General features: G+C 39.1%; 1 protein-coding gene and 1 long non-coding RNA gene across 2 annotated transcripts in view; one reads left to right on the forward strand and one right to left on the reverse strand.

Annotated features, from left to right (window-relative positions):
* The window catches only part of FBXO47 (F-box protein 47), a 22636-nt gene extending 14713 nt beyond the window's left edge, over positions 1-7923 (forward strand). The window contains exons 7-11 of the mRNA XM_077779324.1: positions 1081-1257; positions 2661-2807; positions 3478-3620; positions 6826-6985; positions 7659-7923. Coding sequence (XP_077635450.1) covers positions 1081-1257; positions 2661-2807; positions 3478-3620; positions 6826-6985; positions 7659-7771 — 740 coding nt within the window. The 3' untranslated portion in view covers positions 7772-7923. The remainder of the gene's footprint in view (positions 1-1080; positions 1258-2660; positions 2808-3477; positions 3621-6825; positions 6986-7658) is intronic.
* Positions 7924-15489: 7566 nt separating this feature from the next.
* On the reverse strand, positions 15490-16671 carry LOC144244097 (uncharacterized). Its single transcript, XR_013338831.1, has 2 exons — positions 16319-16671; positions 15490-15739 (listed from the first exon to the last, which is right to left on the reverse strand). It is a non-coding gene; the product is annotated as an uncharacterized LOC144244097 (long non-coding RNA).
* Positions 16672-19464: the final 2793 nt, after the last annotated feature.

Here is a 19464-nt window from a genome sequence, read left to right on the forward strand (position 1 = left end):
GCCCTAAATAATACAATAGATTATAAACTATTGAATTATATATTTTAAATGGGTTTATTATATGGTATGTAAATTATATATATTTCAATAAGTCGGTTTAAAAAAAACACACACACAAGATTCCACTTCAGACCCACCAGAATGGCTAGAATCAAAAAGCCAAATAATAACAAATGTTGGCAAGAATGTGGAGAAATTGGAACCCTCATACATTACTGGTCGGGGTTTAAGATGGTGCAGCCACTTTGGAAAGCAGTCTGACAGTTCCTCAAAGGATTAAACACATAGTTACTAAATGACCCGGAAATTCCATTCCTAGGTATTTCCCAAGAGAAATGAAAACATATGTCCACACAGAAACTGGTACACAAATGTTATAATAGCCAAAAGATAGAAACAATCCAAATGTTCATCAGTGGATGAATGGATAAACAAAATGAGGTATATCTATGCAATGGAATATTACTTGGCAAAAAAAAAAAAAAAAGAAGGAAGTACTGATAGATGCCATAACATAGGTGAAACTTAAAAACATGCCAAGTGTTGTAGTTATGAACATTTAAAGTTACGTGTTTTATATATTGCTATAATAAAGGAGTGTTGTGCATTAAAAAAAACACGCACACACAAAAGACAAAAAAACATGCTAAGTGAAAGAAGCTGGTCACAAAAGACCACATACTGTATGATTTCATTCATATGAAAATCCAGAAAGAGGAAATATTTAGAGACAAAAGGTAGATTGTCATTGCTTAAGGCTGGGCTGGTAAGTAATGGAGGGATGGGGGGTTGATAGCTACAAGAATAGGATTTCTTTTTGAGGTGATGAGAAGGTTCTAAAATTGGTGCTGGCTGTACATATCTGTGAATATACTAGAAGCCACTCAATTGTATGGTGTGTAAAGTATATCTCAATAAAATTGTTTAAAAAATAGTCCCTTGATAATCTAAAGTTTTTACAGAGGAAGATGAAATAGCGCTTTCAGTACAAAGCAGATGTTACAGATCTATCACTGACCTCTCCAATATGCACATCAACCTTTCTAGGAAGAATGGTTTACAATTCTTTTGTCTTCGTAGGAAGTGCCCGAAAACTGGAGTTAAGGATCAGACTATTCTGTAGGAATGTCCTGCTTGACCACTGGATACATCAAAGTGATTCTGCGTTTTGGTTGACACGTATATTAAAACCATGGCCAATGGTGAATCAGGCAAGATTATTGTATATCATCTTCGGACCAATATCTCCTCAAGATGGTGAGCATCCATTTCTCAGGGATGTATGTTACAAAACTGGTTAGTTACTTTTAGTTTAGGAAGCATGTATCTTTTGTACCTGCTCGGTTTCATCATTTCTTTTTTTTTTTTTTTAATGTCTTTATTTCTGAGAGAGAGACAGTGTGAGCAGGGGAGGGTCAGAGAGAGAGGGAGACACAGAATCCGAAGCCTGCTTCAGTCTCTGAGCTAGCTGTTAGCACAGAGCCCAATGCAGGGCTTGAACCCACAAACCATGGGATCATGACCTGAGCTGAAGTCGGACGCTTAACCGACTGAGCCACCCAGGTGCCCCTCAGTTTCATCATTCCTAATGACTACACTGTTTCATGATTTCATAGATGGACACTACATTAGCATAGGCATTACTTAAGACTGCAGGCCATTGCCAAATATATTCCCATCATCCCTGGTATACCTAAAAATCACTACATTTTATTTCTAAACATTACCTTAACTCAAGATTATGTTTGCTGCTGGAGGGGACTTATAATGCCTGTAAAGCACAGTAGTTGTTGAAATTGATGTTTTGGGTGCATAATATGATTTATTTGCATTTTTGCCCTTCTAATTAAGTTTTACTTAATGTTAAAATTAGTGTGCAGTTCTTTGGTTCACATCATCCCTGTCAGGAAGTAACCAGTTTAAAGTACACTAAATAGGGGCGCCTGGGTGGCTCAGTTGGTTAAGCATCCGACTTCAGCTCAGGTCATAATCTCACAGTTCGTGGGTTCAAACCCCACATCGGGCTCTGTGCTGACAGCCAGCTCAGAGCCTGAACACTGTCTTTGGATTCGGTGTCTCCCTCTCTCTCTACTCCTCCCCTGCTCACGTTGTCTCTCTCTCTCTCTCTCAAAAATAAAACGTTAAGAAAAAAAGTATACTGAAAAGCAGCAGGAAGCCAATCTGGGATAAAATTTTCTTGTATGTAATTCACAAAGCAAATTGGTCATAGATAAATAATCAAAATTGACTGGATTACTGTGTTTTGGTAGAAATGTTTGAAAGATACTCAAATACAGCATGCTCTCCTTTTGGAAGGACCTCAATAGATTTGATTTGATTTTACTAAGATTACATCAGTTGTTTACTACAATTTCTGTTACATGAATAGCATTATCTTTGAACTAGAAACAGTATTCTGCTTGGTGAAACTACCTTTACCTCATTTAGCTATTGTTGCCATGCTTCATTATTCAGCCAGAGACATTCAAACTTACACTGTTATCAGAATTGACTTTCATTATGAAAGTTAAAATGAAAGTAGCATATATAAGCAATGGGATTCCATTATGCAATCCAATTTCCTTTTTAAACAATCCATGAAGACTTTACCATAAATCCAACTATTCTGTCATAGCCTAGTTTTTGTTTCAATTATCTAGGACAGGTGGTTTGGCAGAAAATGATAGAAGAACCTACAGATGAATCCAGTCTGAAAGGTTTGGCTGATGCCATTAAATTACTATATGACACAGGCACCAAAGAGTGGACAGCAGATGATATTATCAGTCTTGTAGATGAACTATCAGGTAAAAATACATATTTGCCACATAGAATAATAGAAGTGTTTTCTTCGAATATGATTATAAAATTGTAAGGATAATTCTATGAGTAATAAATGAATTACCTATTCAAGATCACTAAGTGTTTTAAAATATTTAAAGAGTTTGATATTGTTTGAAGAGAATGCATATAATCAATATACTTTCCTCCAATTGCCAATGCATATATATTTATTACTATTACTATTTGAAAGTTTCATGAATTTAATTAGCTCAATTATTCCCATTTTGCAAATTCTCACAAGCATCCTCCTAGGCTGTGTAAGAAGAAAGCCCTCTCCTGTTGCAAGGAAAAGAAAAACAGTTTTTCCCATTCTTGCAGAATCCCTCAGATTCTAAAGTTTATAAGATTTCTTTCCTTACACAGAATTAGACTATCTTGCCTTTTGATCTATGTGTAGGAGAAATACTTTGACTATATTATTAGGACGTTTGTAAAAGTCACCATAACTTTGGCAATAATCTCTGTCTCTAGTTGAATGCTCTAATTGTACAAGTAAGACACTTTTTTCTGAGCTTTTCCCTTGGCACTAGTTGTATTTCCAATAAGGTGATATAATATTGCATGTCCTTAATGATGTTCACTAGAGCTATTATATAATTTTTTACTAAATAACTGTTCTTCCTCTAATAAAAGTGGTTCCCCGTGAGTGGCTGTTAGAGAATAATGCACGTCTCCTAATCCTAAGTGGGAACAGCATCTGTTTCACTTTCATGGCTAGTAAAGCTGTGAATGGACGGGCCATTGAACTGGCAAAGCTGATAGTCTTTTTGGCTTTGGTAAGTAAAAAACAAGTTTTTCTCTAGCAAGTTGAAATTATAGTTTACCTACCAGGGAGCTGCCCTGAAGGAACTGAAACATGTTCAGGGGCTCCTGGGTGGCTCAGTCGGTTGAGCGACTGACTTCAGCTTGGGTCGTGATCTCACAGTTCATGAGCTTGAGCCCCATGTTGGCCCCATGCTGCCAGCTCAGAGCCTGGAGCCTGCTTCAGATTCTGTGACTCCCTCACTCTGATCCTCCCCAGCTCACACTTTGTGTCTCTCTTTCTCAAAAATAAACAAACATTAAAAAAAAAAAAGGTACTGAAATATGTTCAAAACATTTTGAAAGAATAAGTATTTAAGCATATATTTTTGTGTATACTTTAAAATGTTAAATATATGTAATATATTTGGAAACATTCCTTACATTAACCTCTCCCCACTTGATGTCTATATTGTTATTATACAACTCTGCCAAAGTATATTCCTTTTTTTAAATCTTATTTTAAAAAAGCATTTTTTATGATTTGCTTCGAAATAATCAGTGGGCAGCAGGGAGAGGGTGTAAAAGTAAATGGTAGTAGAGGGGAGACAAGATTGGTAATTGTTGAAGTTAGGGAATGTATATGGAAGGTTCATCATACTATTATTTCCAGTTTTGTATAGTTAAAATGTTTTTCAAAATAAAACATTAAAATTGTATTTAATATGCATTCATTTGACACAAATAGAGTGTTTTACTACAGGCCATACAATGTGTAAGATTCTAAGACTGGAAATTGGGGTGTCTGGGTGGCTCAGTCGGTTGGGCATCTGACTCTTGGTTTCAACTCAGGTTATTATCTCGTGGTTCCAGGGATCAAGTCCTGTGTCAGGCTCTGTGTTGATGGTGCAGAGGGGATTCTCTCTCTCCCTCTCTCTCTGCCCTTCCCCCGCTTATGTGTGCTTTGTCTCTCAAAATAAATAAACATTTTAAAAACACCTATTAAAACCTGTGGAGATTAATAGAACAAATCTCTGACAAAAAGCAGCTTAAGGTCTTTTAAGAGATATCAGTTTACTTATTTATAAATAAATTCAGTGCGATAAGTATATGTACAAATAGAAATAGAGGTAGCAGAGAGGAGCCAATATTGGATGAATATAGAGCACAGACAAAGCCTCCCCAATCCCAGTAGAAACAGGTTTTTAAAAATGAATAGCAGTTTGCCAGGAGACAGAGATGTCCACTCTCACCACTTGTTTAACATAGTGCTGAAAGTCCTAGCGTTAGCTATCAGACAACAAAAGGAAATAAAAGGCATCAGAATTGGCAAANATGGAGGAGGGCACGTGGGGGGATGAGCACCGGTGTTATACGGAAACCAACTTGACAATAAACTATTTGTAAAAAAAGTTTGCCCGAAGACTGGGGAGGGGGAGGGTGTTGCAAATTATTCAAGCATGCACCTGCATGCATTACATAGAAATGTCATTTATTTGGCTACCATCGCAGATGCCACCCCACCAGTGCTTCAAAAGCAACAAGAGTAGTCTTCCAATTGACTATTATGAGGAGTAATTGAGTGTAATCCATTTTCTATGAAGTGGAGACCAGGACCTTTACCAACTCAATTGCTTAAAACATGAATGAAACCTCTGTGGCTCTTCTTAAAATGTGAAACTGTGAAGAAGTCTATAAATTAACTGAATTCTCAATATAAATATTTATTTTAATAATTAAGCAGATTCCCTCAGAGGGAGGAAGAAATGGAACTGCCTGGCTATATTCAAAGGACTGTAAGCAGTTCAGTATTATTTCTGGAGTAGAATGTTCAGAGGAAGAGGAGGTGAGATTAGATAGGAAGGGAGAGGCTAGGTAAGGAAGGGCTTTGTCAACCATCCTGTGGAGCTTGAACACATCCTCTACTAGGGAGCTACTGAAAAGTTTTAGGAAGGTGAGTTGACATGATCAGTTAAGTTTGTGGAAGTTTGCTTTGGCAGCACTATAGCAAGTGGAATGAAGAGGAAGTCACTAAGGTTGACTTCCCTACAAAACCTCCAATAAACATCTTAATTCTGATCCTTAGTTTTCTCTAAATGGCCTCAGATTGGTCTCCTCTTTGTCTTCATTTACTAATAGTGTTCATAAGCCATTGTATGTGTGGGGTAAGTCATCTCCCAGAATTGATTGCGAGCTCTTTGACATCCAGGACTATGTCACTTATTTCATCCATAGTGCCAGGAACAGTGCCTACTATACAGTGCATAATCAACAAATCTTTCCTGCCAGGTTTACAGCATAACTAAATGTTACACTACTGTATGGTTTCTTTTCATGCTGTATATTATTTGGCTATGTGATTTAAGCTGGCCATTTAGAATGATAGTAAATAAACCTTTGTTCTTTCAGCCACTCTTAACTATTAACATGTACTCTTTACTTTAAATATTTTATCTTTTAAATACTAGCGACGTCAATACTCCCTATAACTCTTATGGTAGAGAGTTGATAATACCAGAGTTCTCTTGCTTCTTAAAATTTCCTGTTTGTCACCCTTATTGGAATCCTGGAAAATAGAGGCCCTATCCTAATATCTTAACCATTGTATCCCCAGCTCTTAGCATCTGCTCAGTAAATATTTACTGAATGAACGAATGAGCATAAGTCTTGTTTTTATATGTTTAATAATTATTTGCAATGTTAATTCTTACATTCATAAATAATATACTATGATAACCTTGAACAAAGCTTTTATTTACCTCACACTTTTTTTTTCTACCAAAATTGTACCATTTGAAACTGAAGGAGACAGGCAGAGAAGGACAAATATCATATGTTTGCACATATAGGAGGATTAGGAGGAACTTGACGGAGGAACAAGGGGGAGAAGAAGGGCAGAAATAGTGGGGGAAAGGGAGAGAAGCAAACCATGAGAGACTCTTGAATGCTGACAAAAACTGAGGACTGATGGATGTGGGGGGAGGGGGGAATGGGCATGGAGGAGGACACTTGTGGGGATGAGCACTGAGTGTTATGTGGAAACTAATTTGACAATAAACTATAAAAAAAAAAAACTGAAGGAGAATTAGGTGTAAGAGCATTTCCCACTTATACACTCAATATGATGTCATGTGTAATAAATCATGTTAAGTCATAAATCATCACTATTAATACCATTTTCAAATTCTATAGTTTCCTTTACATGAAGATTTACCATAATTCTTTTTATATCTAAATCAGGTGTGTGAGAAAGAACTATACTGCATGGATTGGGCAGTTAAAATGATGCAAAAAGTCTGTAAAGTCTTTAGCACTCCGGTGGAAAGAAATAACTTCCTGCAGAGTGTGGCAAATGCATTTGCATGTGTTACAATGGAAATGCTGCAGTCAATTATGTCTGGTGAGTGTACATGTGGAAGGTGCACAGGTGTGAATTAGATGCATTCTAATCTCCACTTAAAACATAATTCTGTGTAGACTTTTACTTCTCAACTAAGAATAGAAGGAGCAGACATTTTTTGTTTGTTTTTCCATGAGATATATTTAGTTCCTGATTTTACTACTTTTTAAATATGGTATGGATTTTAATGGAAAACATAAAGTTGAAGAGTCTGCTCCGGAAGGAACTCATTTCAATTTTGCACAGTAAAACGTTAACTTGCTCACTTACCAACTATCATAATCATCATAATAACATCCTATATTTTTTAGTTTCAATACATATTATTGTATAGTTTCATTAGCTAGCCAACATGATAATCAACCCTATTTTGCTGATGAGAAAACTAAGGCTTAGAGAAATTACTTGACTTGCCCAAAGTCATATAGTTAGAGGCCCAAAAGCATGAACCAGCATCCTTTTCTTCTGACTTCTTGTCTGTGCTCATATATAATTCCCTGATTTCAGTGGTTAATGTGGTTAGTAAAGTGGTTAGTAAAGGTCACTCATTAGTCTTCGATTACATATTATTAGGGAAAATTGGAACATCTTGTTCTGAATAAATCATATATTTAAAAATTTAACTGTGATTTTCTTTTCCCTATTGTCCATTCCTGTGTGTGGCATACAGCAGGAGACCATGATGAAGATGACAGAAGCTTTTTGAATCTGTTCCATCTTGTGCATGCTCAGGCTAACTTCCATAAGGAGGTCTTGTGTTTGACCATGAATACTCTTTCTACCTAAATACTCAGAAAGCCTTGCATTTAGAGAATACCTGACTGAACTAACAATTAGAAGAATGCTACTTTTCTACACTCAGAGAACAGCATCCATGGGACTTTTTATCACTTAAGTAACCTAAGAACTCAAAAGCTGCATAGAATTTTAGAGGCAACTACTTACACCATTATTAATATAAAAATTACAGACAGCCCCAAGAATGTATTGAGATTTCTCTGGAAAACAAGTTGTGCCTCTCCAGATTTTGATAAACCTAACACCCGACTAAATAGAGCATTAGTGTCCAAGAATCTGGGGCCAACCTGTGTGTGTAGATGTTTGAAGCAAGGGAAAATTCTGTTTTATAGGTAGAGATGACTCAAATTCACTAAATGACTTTTATCTGTTCACTTTGCTTAGACTGTGTAGACATAACCTAAATTGTTATGAAGATTTGCAATATGATGTTTTGGAATGTACAGATATAAATCACATTTTTTACTACTTTTTGACATATGATTACAAAGAACATATATTTTGTTCTGTTTTGCATGAGCTAACAGATCAAAAACCAAAGGAAGTGTATGTGTGTATATAGACTCATGCATATATATGTATGTCTGTATATATATATACACACACACACATACAAATACATACACGCTTCCTTCTTTACACAAAAGTCTATAAGTAGACTATATTGTCTTTTTTTTTAATGATTATTTTTGAGAGAGAGAGAGACAGAGTGTAAATTGGGGAAGGGCAGAGAGAGAGGGAGACAAAATCTGATTGAGGCTCCAGGCTCTGCACTGTCAGCACAGAGCCCAGTGTGGGGCTCCAACGAATCGTGAGATCGTGACCTGAGCAGAAGTCGGATGCTCAACTGACTGAGCCACCCAGGCACCCTAATTAAATCTTCTTTTATTCCTTCCTGAAGATTAGAGTAAAATGTTGCATGTAAGGGAGACTATAAAATGAAAGAAAGTACTTATTCTGCTGCCAGAACAATCTTCACAAGTAATTTGCACTTCTTCCTAAAGCTTTCCTCCCAAAGAGCAGGACTTGAAGGGAAGTAGAAGTGCGTATGGGTAGAGCAACCCTGGAGAGAGTGGGGCTGTCATTCAAGTAAATGGTTTCCAAGAGGCTCCGGGACTATATTAGTCTAAGAAGCATCTACCACCACTTTTACTATTAAAATAGAAACTAATAGTGTCTCACAGGGCTGAAATGCTGGAGCCCTTTTGGATCTCCCATTTTCTTCTCCTTGGATTTGGTCATTTTATTTCTGCTAAAGACACACCCCTTCCCACTGAAAGGACGCTGGCTTCTTTCCCTAAGCCCTTGACTTAACTCACCTCTGCAGCTGATGAAGGAAAGGAACACTAGAAAATATAGAAATTACCCATAGAAGTGGGATGTAAATTGTGAAAAATTCTCAAGTGTTTGGCAAGAGGGACTCAGAGATTTAATAGGAATGAAGAAGAGTGAAAATATAAATTGTGATAACAAGAGTTTATTTCAGTAGCAAAAGTACTTTCCTTCATTTTTGGAGTGTCAGAAATTAACTACCTTTTCCTGATAGATGGTCCAACTATACTTCCACTGGTGGCAGGAATCTTTTTCTCTGGAGTTTATCATCTGCATATTTATGCAGAAACAAAGTTCTTGCTTTTTCCTGGTTTCAGTTTCTTCCTCTCATTTTAAGAATTCACCCAGGGGCACCTGAGTGGGTCAGTCGTTTGTCCAACTTCAGATCAGGTCATGATCTCGCCATACGTGGGTTTGAGCCCCACATCAGGCTCTCTGCTGTCAGTGCTGAGTGTGCTTTGGATCCTCTGTCCCCATCACTCTCTGCCTCTCCCTCACACGCCCGCTCTCTCACTCTCTCTCAAAATAAATAAACATTAAATTAAATATAATTCACCCACAATTAAATTAGATTAAAAGTTGGCAGATGCCAGAGTACAAAATAATACCTTGATTTTAACCTTTTCTTCTTCTCTCTTTTTCCTATACACGCTTTGGAAAATCTAATCCGTTTATTTATGAAAACACTGGTGATTCCAAGTTGCCAATATACCTATTATTATTTGGGGGAGAAAAAAAGGAAAATGGGGGAAAAGTAAAATTTTAAACAGTGAATATTTTTAGTATCCTACTAAATGGTTGTTAAGTTTCGTTCTTAGAGAAAGAAATTTGGGATTGTGAAGTTTCCTTGAATTCCATGAAATTTCCTTGAATTCCGTGAAGTTTCCTTGAATTCCTTGAATTATCCCAGTCTCCACATCAGTTATTTTCAGCACATTTACAAAAGAAGCATGATTTAACTTAAAACATTTTTTAAAATGTATTTATTTTAAGTATGCTCCATACCTAATGTGGGGCTTGAACTCACAACCCCAAGATCAAGAACCATAGGTTCTAGCGACTGAACAGGTCAGGTGCCCCTTAAAACATTTTTGGTGCAGATTTTGAATCTCACTATACGCTTGAATAGACTTGACTGCTGCTATACGATGTTTTAAAAACATTATTGTATTATCCCAAATAATTGTGAGACTATTATCTCATCCACCCCCAAAATTTGGAACATAAAGAAATCTGATTCATTCTTTAGGTGCAATAGATAAATGAAAATAAGGTGAAAATAAAAAGCTACCAATAAAAAGTAAACTGACAAGTTCTTCATTGAGTTATTAATATATAAAAATAACATTGAAACCAAACTTGCAATTTCCTCACTTCAGCAGCCCAGTTTTTTGCCAAATACATCTGTCATCAGGAATGAAGTGTGATATCAGATATTGAAGTGGGAGATTAACTTGCAAAAGCACATATTATTAACACTGGTTTTGATGTTTAAGTGATGATCTAGACACTCATAGTGCTACCAAGAAAGGAACGTTTGCTAAATGAATAGCCCAACAATACCAGGAGACTGGCCACTTCTAACTTTAGAACCGTCATAACATAACCACGTGAGCTGCTAACATGTCAGATAATTTATCCCGTATCTTTTTCTAAATTAGAAGATTGACCTGATCTTCTAACTCTTTATTACCTTTTAATAGTGATTCCCTCAGTCTCCTCTGACTTTCATTTGATGCTGATTTTTACTTCTACTAGAAGGCAAACCCAATGACACATCATTATATTTATCTTTACCTTTGTTTCTAAACACACTCACAACACCATACTGACAAGCTAAGGACACTTCTTTTCCTAGAAACTCATCTAATGTGTATATCTCGTGACAAATACACTGTACCTTAAGAGACCAGGGAACACCTATCTAACCTTAACAATTTTTTTTTAAATAATTTTGTCTCATGCCCTTCAGACCCCTTAGCTTCTTTATCATAGTCATAATGCAGGCAGTAAATTACTAAATTTGGGCAGCAGTTCAGTCATTCAAGAAGTTCAAGTGGGTGCCTGTCAGGCTGTTCTCCATAGCATGAACAGTAATAGACACCTTATTTCACACTTTTCCCATCTTCCAGTGACTTAGTTCATGCTTCCAGTTCTTCTGTTCATCACAAAGATTTTTATTGCCAGGATAATCATTCACCTCAGGTGGCAGTTAGAGCAAGATGAGGTTTACAGGAAAAGATGCAACCAGAAGAACCATCTTACATCAATAAAAAAACAAAGCTTAACCTCTGTGTGATTATGGCTCAGGAGTTAACCTCTCTAAGTGAATAGTACCCAATTACACAATTACAGATTTCTTTACCAATAAGTATTGTGAAGGGTAAAAACATAAAACTGTTATTCTCTTCAGTTATTGGACACCTTACTAGCAATGTCACTTCTTTCAATTCCACTAGCAGGTGGCAGCAAAACCTATAAGAAATCAGATTATGGACATATGTTTCTTCATTGATTGCAACATCACTAAGATAGGAAAGATGACCTGAAAAACTATTGGATAGTCTTCTCTAGGTTAAAAAAAAAAAAGTGCCAAAGTACTAAGAATACATTTTATTTTCATCAGAAAGCAAATATAACTTCAGAAAATTCCTTAAGTAACCAGAGACTTTAAAAAAGCTTTAGTGTAGCCCTTGAAAGGCTTTCTTATAAATGTGTACAAAGCTGAAAAATATGCATTGTTATTTTTAAAGTATTGTATTTATGGTAAAGTGTCTTTGATACCTAAATATTTAATATTTGCTAAACTTTATTTAATTTGTTATTTACTTATATTAATAAAATTAAATTAAAATTAAAAACACTCTAACTTGTTCAGAGTTTTGTCATTATGCAAGTCATTGAATGTAATTCCTTTAAATTATTTCTTATGGAGGAACTTATTTTTATTTAAGCTGTTAATTATAGCTCTATCATGATCAAAACACAAAACATCTTAATGTAATGTTGCAATAAGCTACATGTCTATGTATACCTATGCTTAATACTATAGTACATAAATTAGTTAAATAATTTCATTTACTACCAACTCATAAATTGAACAATAATCTATAAGTAGATCAGTGTTCTATACTGTTCTGCTATTTAATTCAGAGACCAAATTCCAAGCAATTAACATTGCAAATACTACAGTTATCATAGTTTAACATCAGTTTCAAAAAACAAAATACGTAATTAAGTATTGTGGATTGATTACCTGCAATTTCCCATGACAACAAGATCTGTTCTTCTAAGAACAAAAAAGTTCTTAAATATTTCTAGATATATCTGCATGTTTGAGTTTATAATGGAAATTGTGTCAACGGCTTTTTCTGTTTCCTCTTTTATATGTGACTTTGGTTTTATTTTTGTTTAAAATAGATGGGAGCAAAACTAACTTAGAAGAGGTCATTCTAGGCTTACAAGTATTTGGAGTGTGATAAGCCAAAGCATGTGATGCAAAGAAAGACAATTTCCACTTCAGCCATGCTTGCTTTTTATTAAGGGAAATTCCCTTTTTTTGAGTAACTTAACATTAAAATGGTACTTTTAAGGGATTTGAAATTGGAATAATGCTAATTTTATTAATTTTTTGAATAATGCTATTTTTAAGCCTTTTAAAAGCAAACACATTTTCTGAAGTTTAATAACTGATGTCACGCCAAGTTATGAATTCAAAAAGTCTGGATAAGATTCTGTACACCCAGAATAATGAGTCTTAGGTGGTTCAAAACTTAGTAATATTTATTTGTTATTATTTTCCTTTAGTAACTGTTTCCCAAAATACATCCTCTTTCTCCTGAAATAAAATACATCACCTTCCCATACAAATTTCTATTTTTTGTCAAGAAAGCAGGAATTAGTGTAATGCTACATTAACTAGTTTCTAAGTAATAATCTATAGTTATTTAGAGATGTCTTTTACTGCATTGATGTGGGCCAAGTATAATACCCACTTTATAGGACAGGAGTGCCTTATGACAGATTTAGGAAATTTATACCAAACTTTATATTACAGGGGCGCCTAGGTGGCTCATTCGGTTAAACGTCTGACTCTTGATTTCGGCCCAGGTCATGATCTCACAGTTCGTGGGTTTGAGCTCTGCATCGGGCTCTAGCACTGACAGCGTGGAGCCTGCTTGGGATTCTCTCTCTCCCTCTTTCTCTGCTCCTTCCCTATGCATGCCTGTGCTTTCTTTCTCTCAAAAATAAATAAACATTTTTTTAAAACCTTTATACTTCAGAAGTAACTCTTTTCAGTGTTTTATTATGTATTAGGATGCCAATATACAAATAGTTTAAATATGAAATTTTAAAATGTATTGAAATGATGAACAGAGTAAAATTCTACTATAAACTGGCACATTCTAGCATGGATAGAAGCACAAAGTCCTAAAATTTCTTCCAAAATGTAATTACTTATTTTTTAAAACCATAATATTTCACGAGCAATATGGGCACTCTTTCTGTGCTTACATTGTACACAATACCAGTGATCTGTATCAATGGGCTAGGACTGGAATTGCTGATTGTTTTCACTGAATTGTTTAGCTATTTCAACTACGCATGAATACAGGCTAAAGAGCCTTGACCTCATAAAACTTCAGAGTGAACTTGGTTAGACTAAAACTTGAAGATTCATACCACTATAATTAACTGTGTAACTTGGAACCCCTCCAAAATACTGATGCTTGGCCTTAAAGTAGAAGAAATTTTAGTGTGAAACACGAAGTTATGCCAAAGAGTCAGAGGAATGTTTTCATGGGAAATGTCATGTCAAGGACTCTCCAGATAACTGAAGATCATCCCTGAATGTAGGAGTGTTCAGAGCCATGCTTCCTACACTAACGTATCTGTCAGATCACCTACTTATGTCACATACCGCTGTGTAGTACCACACCTGTTAATATTCCCTAAATAGTTTAGGCAAATTATCACTGATACAGGTTTGGAGTAAATAAATATTGTCATTCTCTTCTCACAATGTGGTTGGTAGTGCCAAAAAAAAAAAAGTTTTGCAGTTGGATTTCATTATCAAATGTCATTTGGAGAGAGCAGAAAAGCAAACTACTGGTAAAACTATTAAGAGTTTCTTCCTGGGCACCTGGATGGCTCAGTCGGTTGTCTGACTTCGGCTCAGGTCATGATCTCACAGTTTGTGGGTTGGAGCCCCGCATCAGGCTCTGTGCTGACAGCCAGCTCAGAGCCTGGAGTCTGCTTCAGATTCTGTCTCTTTCTCTGCCCCTCCCCTACTCATACTGTCTCTCTCTCTCTCTCTCAAAAAATAAATATTAAAAAAAAAAGTTTCTTCTACAGGAATTCTGTCCTCAAAGGTGTGGTTTCCAAAGATAATGCATAGTAGGATTGAAGAATTTTAAAATAGAAAGGGAAACTTTAAAATTAAATTAAAATTTAATAAATAATAAAATAAATGAAAAATGAAAAATTACAACTAATAATTTTGTAGTCTAACCCTTTCATTTGTCGGAATAAACAAAAGCCCTGAAGGTTAAATGACTTATTGGACGTAACATAATTTGTTGCCAAGACGATGCTCCTACAGTAGTGTATTTTTCTTGGCCAGAATTTTAAAATGCAAGTTTTCCATCTTAATTGGGTCATATATTGTATTGCCTCAATTTTACTTCTTTTTAAAACATGGAAATTGAACACAATATTATAAATAAAAACTATTCAGTTAATCTTTTTCCTTGTTTATTTTTAAGCTAGAAAGGAAAATAAAATGCAGAACCATTATGATGGACTTTTCAAAGGAATGGGTACCACAGATTTGAGGCCCAAGTCTACTCTGGACTCCAAAATATACAGGTTCCTCAACCCTAATTGGACAAAGAAATATGTTGAAAGTCTTTTTCCAGAAAAGCAATATTTGACAATATAAAAAACATTTATTTGGGGGTAAGAGAGAGGTTTTTCCCACATAACAAGTAAGATGAGTTATAGCTACCCTATTTCAATAATTTATAATCCAGACAGTCTCAATGAATGAGGACTATATAACCATTTCTTTAAATGAGAAGCTGGGGCTCAAGTGGTATGGAGTGGGAAAAATATTATAAATCTTAAAAATTCAAATGACAAGTTCCTTCTGGCTAATGAGTGAGACAAGAGATACCATACCCCCTCAGGCTGTGCAGTCTGTAAAGACAGTGATAAAGTGACGACTTCATAGACGAAGATAGACAATGTGCTCTTGAACTTAGAAGCTCCTCCTCCTCCCCCGCCCGCCNAGGTGTGAGAGGGAAAGGAAAGAACATATTTTAGCATAATATGCAGTTGCGTTTACACCTAAAGAAAGGCTATCAAAATGGATATGTGAGCAGTTCTCCATGGTAACTTTAATGAGTCTACATTTCAGGTCTGTGTCCTCCACACCTTCCATCTACAGCTCAAACGCACGCAGCATCTGCCAGCCATGCCCACGAATTCCTGATGTCCCCGCTGAGTGCCTCTGCCTCTGGGCTCAAAACGCCCCTTGCTCCACAGTGGTTAGCCATATCCGGAAGGCTCTGGGAGAAGTCTGCTGGCTGCCAAGAGGTCTCTTATTGGACTGGAGACCAGGAGCTGCGGGAAACCCAGAAACAAGGCTCAGATGAGGATAGCAGCAAAGATAGCAGCAGCCCAGTACTGGCTACGGACTGAGAAACAAATTAGGAATTCCTCCCTCCTCACCACCAAACCCCACAGTTGGAAAAGAATGGCCATCTCCCCTCAAACCCCACTCCCAAGTAAATTTCATTAGCGACTTCATCTTCCAGTGAAAAGGAGTCACTAATTAATTAATGCAATTATGGAAGCATAATTGCAAGCCACTCTGCTGACATATAAAGATGTTTTTTACCTTTAATTACCAAGAGAAGAAAGGCAACTTGGACTACGAGCACCTAACTTGAAAAAAAAAAATTGGAAAATAATAGTCCCTCCCCCCAAGCACACCACTCCCAACCCATTCTATCCAAAAGTCCTTTGTATTGTGGGTTTTATTTTTCATCTTAAAATCATTCAAATCAGGTCTCAAAGAAAGAAGTTGGCATTTCTTATCCTTTTCAGAGTGGTCTGAGAAACGCTCTATCAATGAATGCATCTGAGAATTAAAAAAAGAGGATAACAAGATCTCTTTCGATTTTGTTTTTGAATCAATACCCGAAATAACGACCAGAAGCAAAATTCCACCGGTGCGTCAGCAAAGCAGGATGCTCGGCCAGCCAGCTCCATCCTTCCCCCCTGAGCTGTTCTGAGGGCTCCCCGCCGCAGCTGCAGGCCACTAGAGCAGATAGATAATGTAGGACAGAATGACCAGGCCTATAATGGCAAAGAACATCAGGATGAAAATATCCAGCATTATGGAGTCCTTGGCCGAGGAGGCCTCTGGATTCCGGGCAAACGTGAGCTGTGAGCACAGAGGTTGCAGTCAGTGGAGAGAAATGGCTCCCTCTTCCCTCCACTGCTCGGTCTTTTCCCTTCCCCCTCCCAGGGCCAGAGAGGAAGGGATGCTGCCACTCNGCTTTAGACCCAGCAGAAGCGAAGAGGCTCAATTTCTCCCCAGGAACCCAATCCCACCCCTTCATATCTAAATGGAGTCTGCATGATATGGACGTAGGAGGAGATCTGATCTCTATCCAGATCCCCTAGGAATGAATCCTCCCAACTGCCCGCCTTCTTCCTTTTTCCTCTGACACATCTGTGGCAAATTATCTCAGAAAAATAATGGTTGGGAGCTGGGTGGGCCATGGGCAAGTGGTAACGGTCACGTCGTGGAGGGACATGGACAAAGGTCTCGTCTCGTGTGAGTCTCAGTCGGCATCTCTGGGGTCGGACCTGATTCCTATACTGAGCCAGACACCGCACACGGGCTGTATGTAATTTCAACTTCCCCACAAACCTTTTATAGATGAGGTTCAGAGAGGGTCAGGAACTTGCCTGTTGTTTCACTGGAAATGTAAGAGACCGTGATATAAAACTAGGCTTGCTGGGCGCCTGGGTGGCCCTGTCAGTTAAGCGTCCGACTTCAGCTCAGGTCACGATCTCCCAGTTTGTGGGTTCGAGCCCCACGTTAGTTTCTGTGCTGACACTTGACAGCTTGGAGCCCCGAGCCTGCTTCAGATTCTGTGTCACCCTCTCTCTCTGCCCCTCCCCTGCTCATGCTCTGTCTCTCTCTGTATTCTCAATAATAAATAAATGTTTAAAATAAATAAATAAAGGGGCGCCTGGGTGGCTTAGTCGGTTAAGCGTCCGACTTNCCACCAACCCGACCAGGCCACCCTGTTCATCTGAAATGTCCCTCCGCCTTACCTGCACTGCTCAGATCACTCCATGGACAATGTGAGTGCCAGCGGTCTCTCCTGGTCTCTCCTCCAGAGACTTGTCTCTTTGTGGTCATTACCCGCATCCTTATTCTCTTCAGAGAGCTCAGGGCAGTGTTCTATCAGAGAGTGCCCTGGGGCATCTGTGTGGCTCAACCAGTTAGGGGTCTGACTCTTGCTTTCAGCCCAGGTCATGATCTCATGGTTTGTGGGTTCAAGCCCCACATCGGGCTCTGCACTGATGCCTCGGAGCCTGCTTGGGATTCTCTGTCTCCCTCTCTCTTTGCCCCTCCTCTGCTCCCTCTCTATGTCTCTCTCAAAATAAATAAACAAAAACTAAAAAAAAAAAAAGAGCACACTAATGAATTCCCAGGCCCCTCCCTGCAACAAGAGGGTCTGGATATGCAAATTTAAGTGATGCCTTCTGAGGGGAAAGTAGAATTAATGTTTTATCTTTTAAGTGGGGTGGTGGGTACTCAGTAATGTCTTGTGTGTTGTTTTTATGCCTTGTTATGTCTTAATTAGTCCCTATTAAATTAAAAAAGAATCCCTGCGACATCTCTAAGACCTAGTGTCCTCAGCTCTACCCTAAATAGTTATTTTGAAGGCCTCAGGGGTGAGGGCATTAGCAGCCCTCGGGAACTGAGGCCACTTCCAGAAGGGGGTCTAGATACGGCTCCCAGTGGCTCCCATTGGCTTGTGCCAAGAGGTAGAGCCCAGGGCTCTCTGGAGCGGAGCGGATTCCCTCCCTACCCTTCCCTCCCCAGCCGCCTGCCCCCTTGAATGAAGGTGAATGAAGCCTCCTGGGAGAGAAGGCTGCGGCTCTGCAGACAAAAGGGGGCAGGCCAACAGGAGGCGAGATTTGCCAACTCATTCCCTTCTGCTGGAAAACATTAGGCAGCCGGCTTCTCCGGAGACGGAGCGGGTGACTGTGCCATCCTCAGTTATCCCACCCAGTGCCCCCGACGCTCCGGGCACCCCTCCGGCCCTGCGTCTTCCTCACTCCCCATTCCCAAGGCTCAGGGAGAGCCCTTTCCATCTCGCAGCTGCTATCCCGAAGCCAGAGAACGCCTTCATTCTCAGCCCCAAGTGGGAGATGCCCCTTCCCACAAGGCAGCTGGATGTGAGGCCCACTGGTGGCGCACAACCAGGATGGAAGGTTCCAGATTCCTTCCCTACCACCATCCGCTTCCCAAACCCACGGAAGGGGGGAGGCCACCTTGGCCTTCTGGTGGGAGGTCAGACCCAGGGCACCCGGAGCAAAGGACAGAGCAGGGGTGATATGAACAGGAGCGGCACAAAGGGCATGGGTACGGGGCCCACGGTGGCGAGGCAGCATGACGTGAGGCTGCGAGGGTCACACTGTGGGTCCTGAGGCCTCTGGCCCCGCCCCTCACTGTGCAACTCTCCCTAAACCACAGCCTCTCTGGGGTTCAGGGAACTCCCATCGGTGAGGTAGACAATGTCATGGCTATTCGGCTTGTGAATACAGCTTTGGGTTGCCGGGCCACCTGGTCAGAGGGCCTCGTCCCGCCTCTTAGCCCACCACAGACCACCCCTCGCCATGTCATTCCTCACACGAGCTCGTCCAACGTGCCAGGCAGTGGCGAGGGCTAAAACTGCGAGCTGAGCTCCTGCATTAACGCAACAAATCTTTGTTGAACAGCCACGTGCCTGGCCCAGGGCAGGCACTGGGGACTTGGGGAACTTAGCCATGTTACCTGCCCTGTGGGCACACCAGCCGGTGAGGAGCCAGGTGCACACAAAGGAAGTCAGACAGGAAGAGGAACACACAGGAGCTTAGGGAAGTTTCTGGGAATGTCACCAAGCTGGGCAGAGGAATGGGTCACTCTCTCCCTGCATGGCAGCAGGGTTCAGGAGGGCGCCGGGCTAATGTCCCCAAACACTTAGGGGACACACACACACACACACTCACACACATAGCAGCAGCATCGGTACCTCAGAGCCAGAGAGAAAACCAAGTCC

The sequence above is a fragment of the Crocuta crocuta genome, unplaced genomic scaffold (assembly GCF_008692635.1).
Source record: "Crocuta crocuta isolate KB4526 unplaced genomic scaffold, BGI_CrCroc_1.0 scaffold68, whole genome shotgun sequence".
Classification (NCBI taxonomy): domain Eukaryota; kingdom Metazoa; phylum Chordata; class Mammalia; order Carnivora; family Hyaenidae; genus Crocuta; species Crocuta crocuta.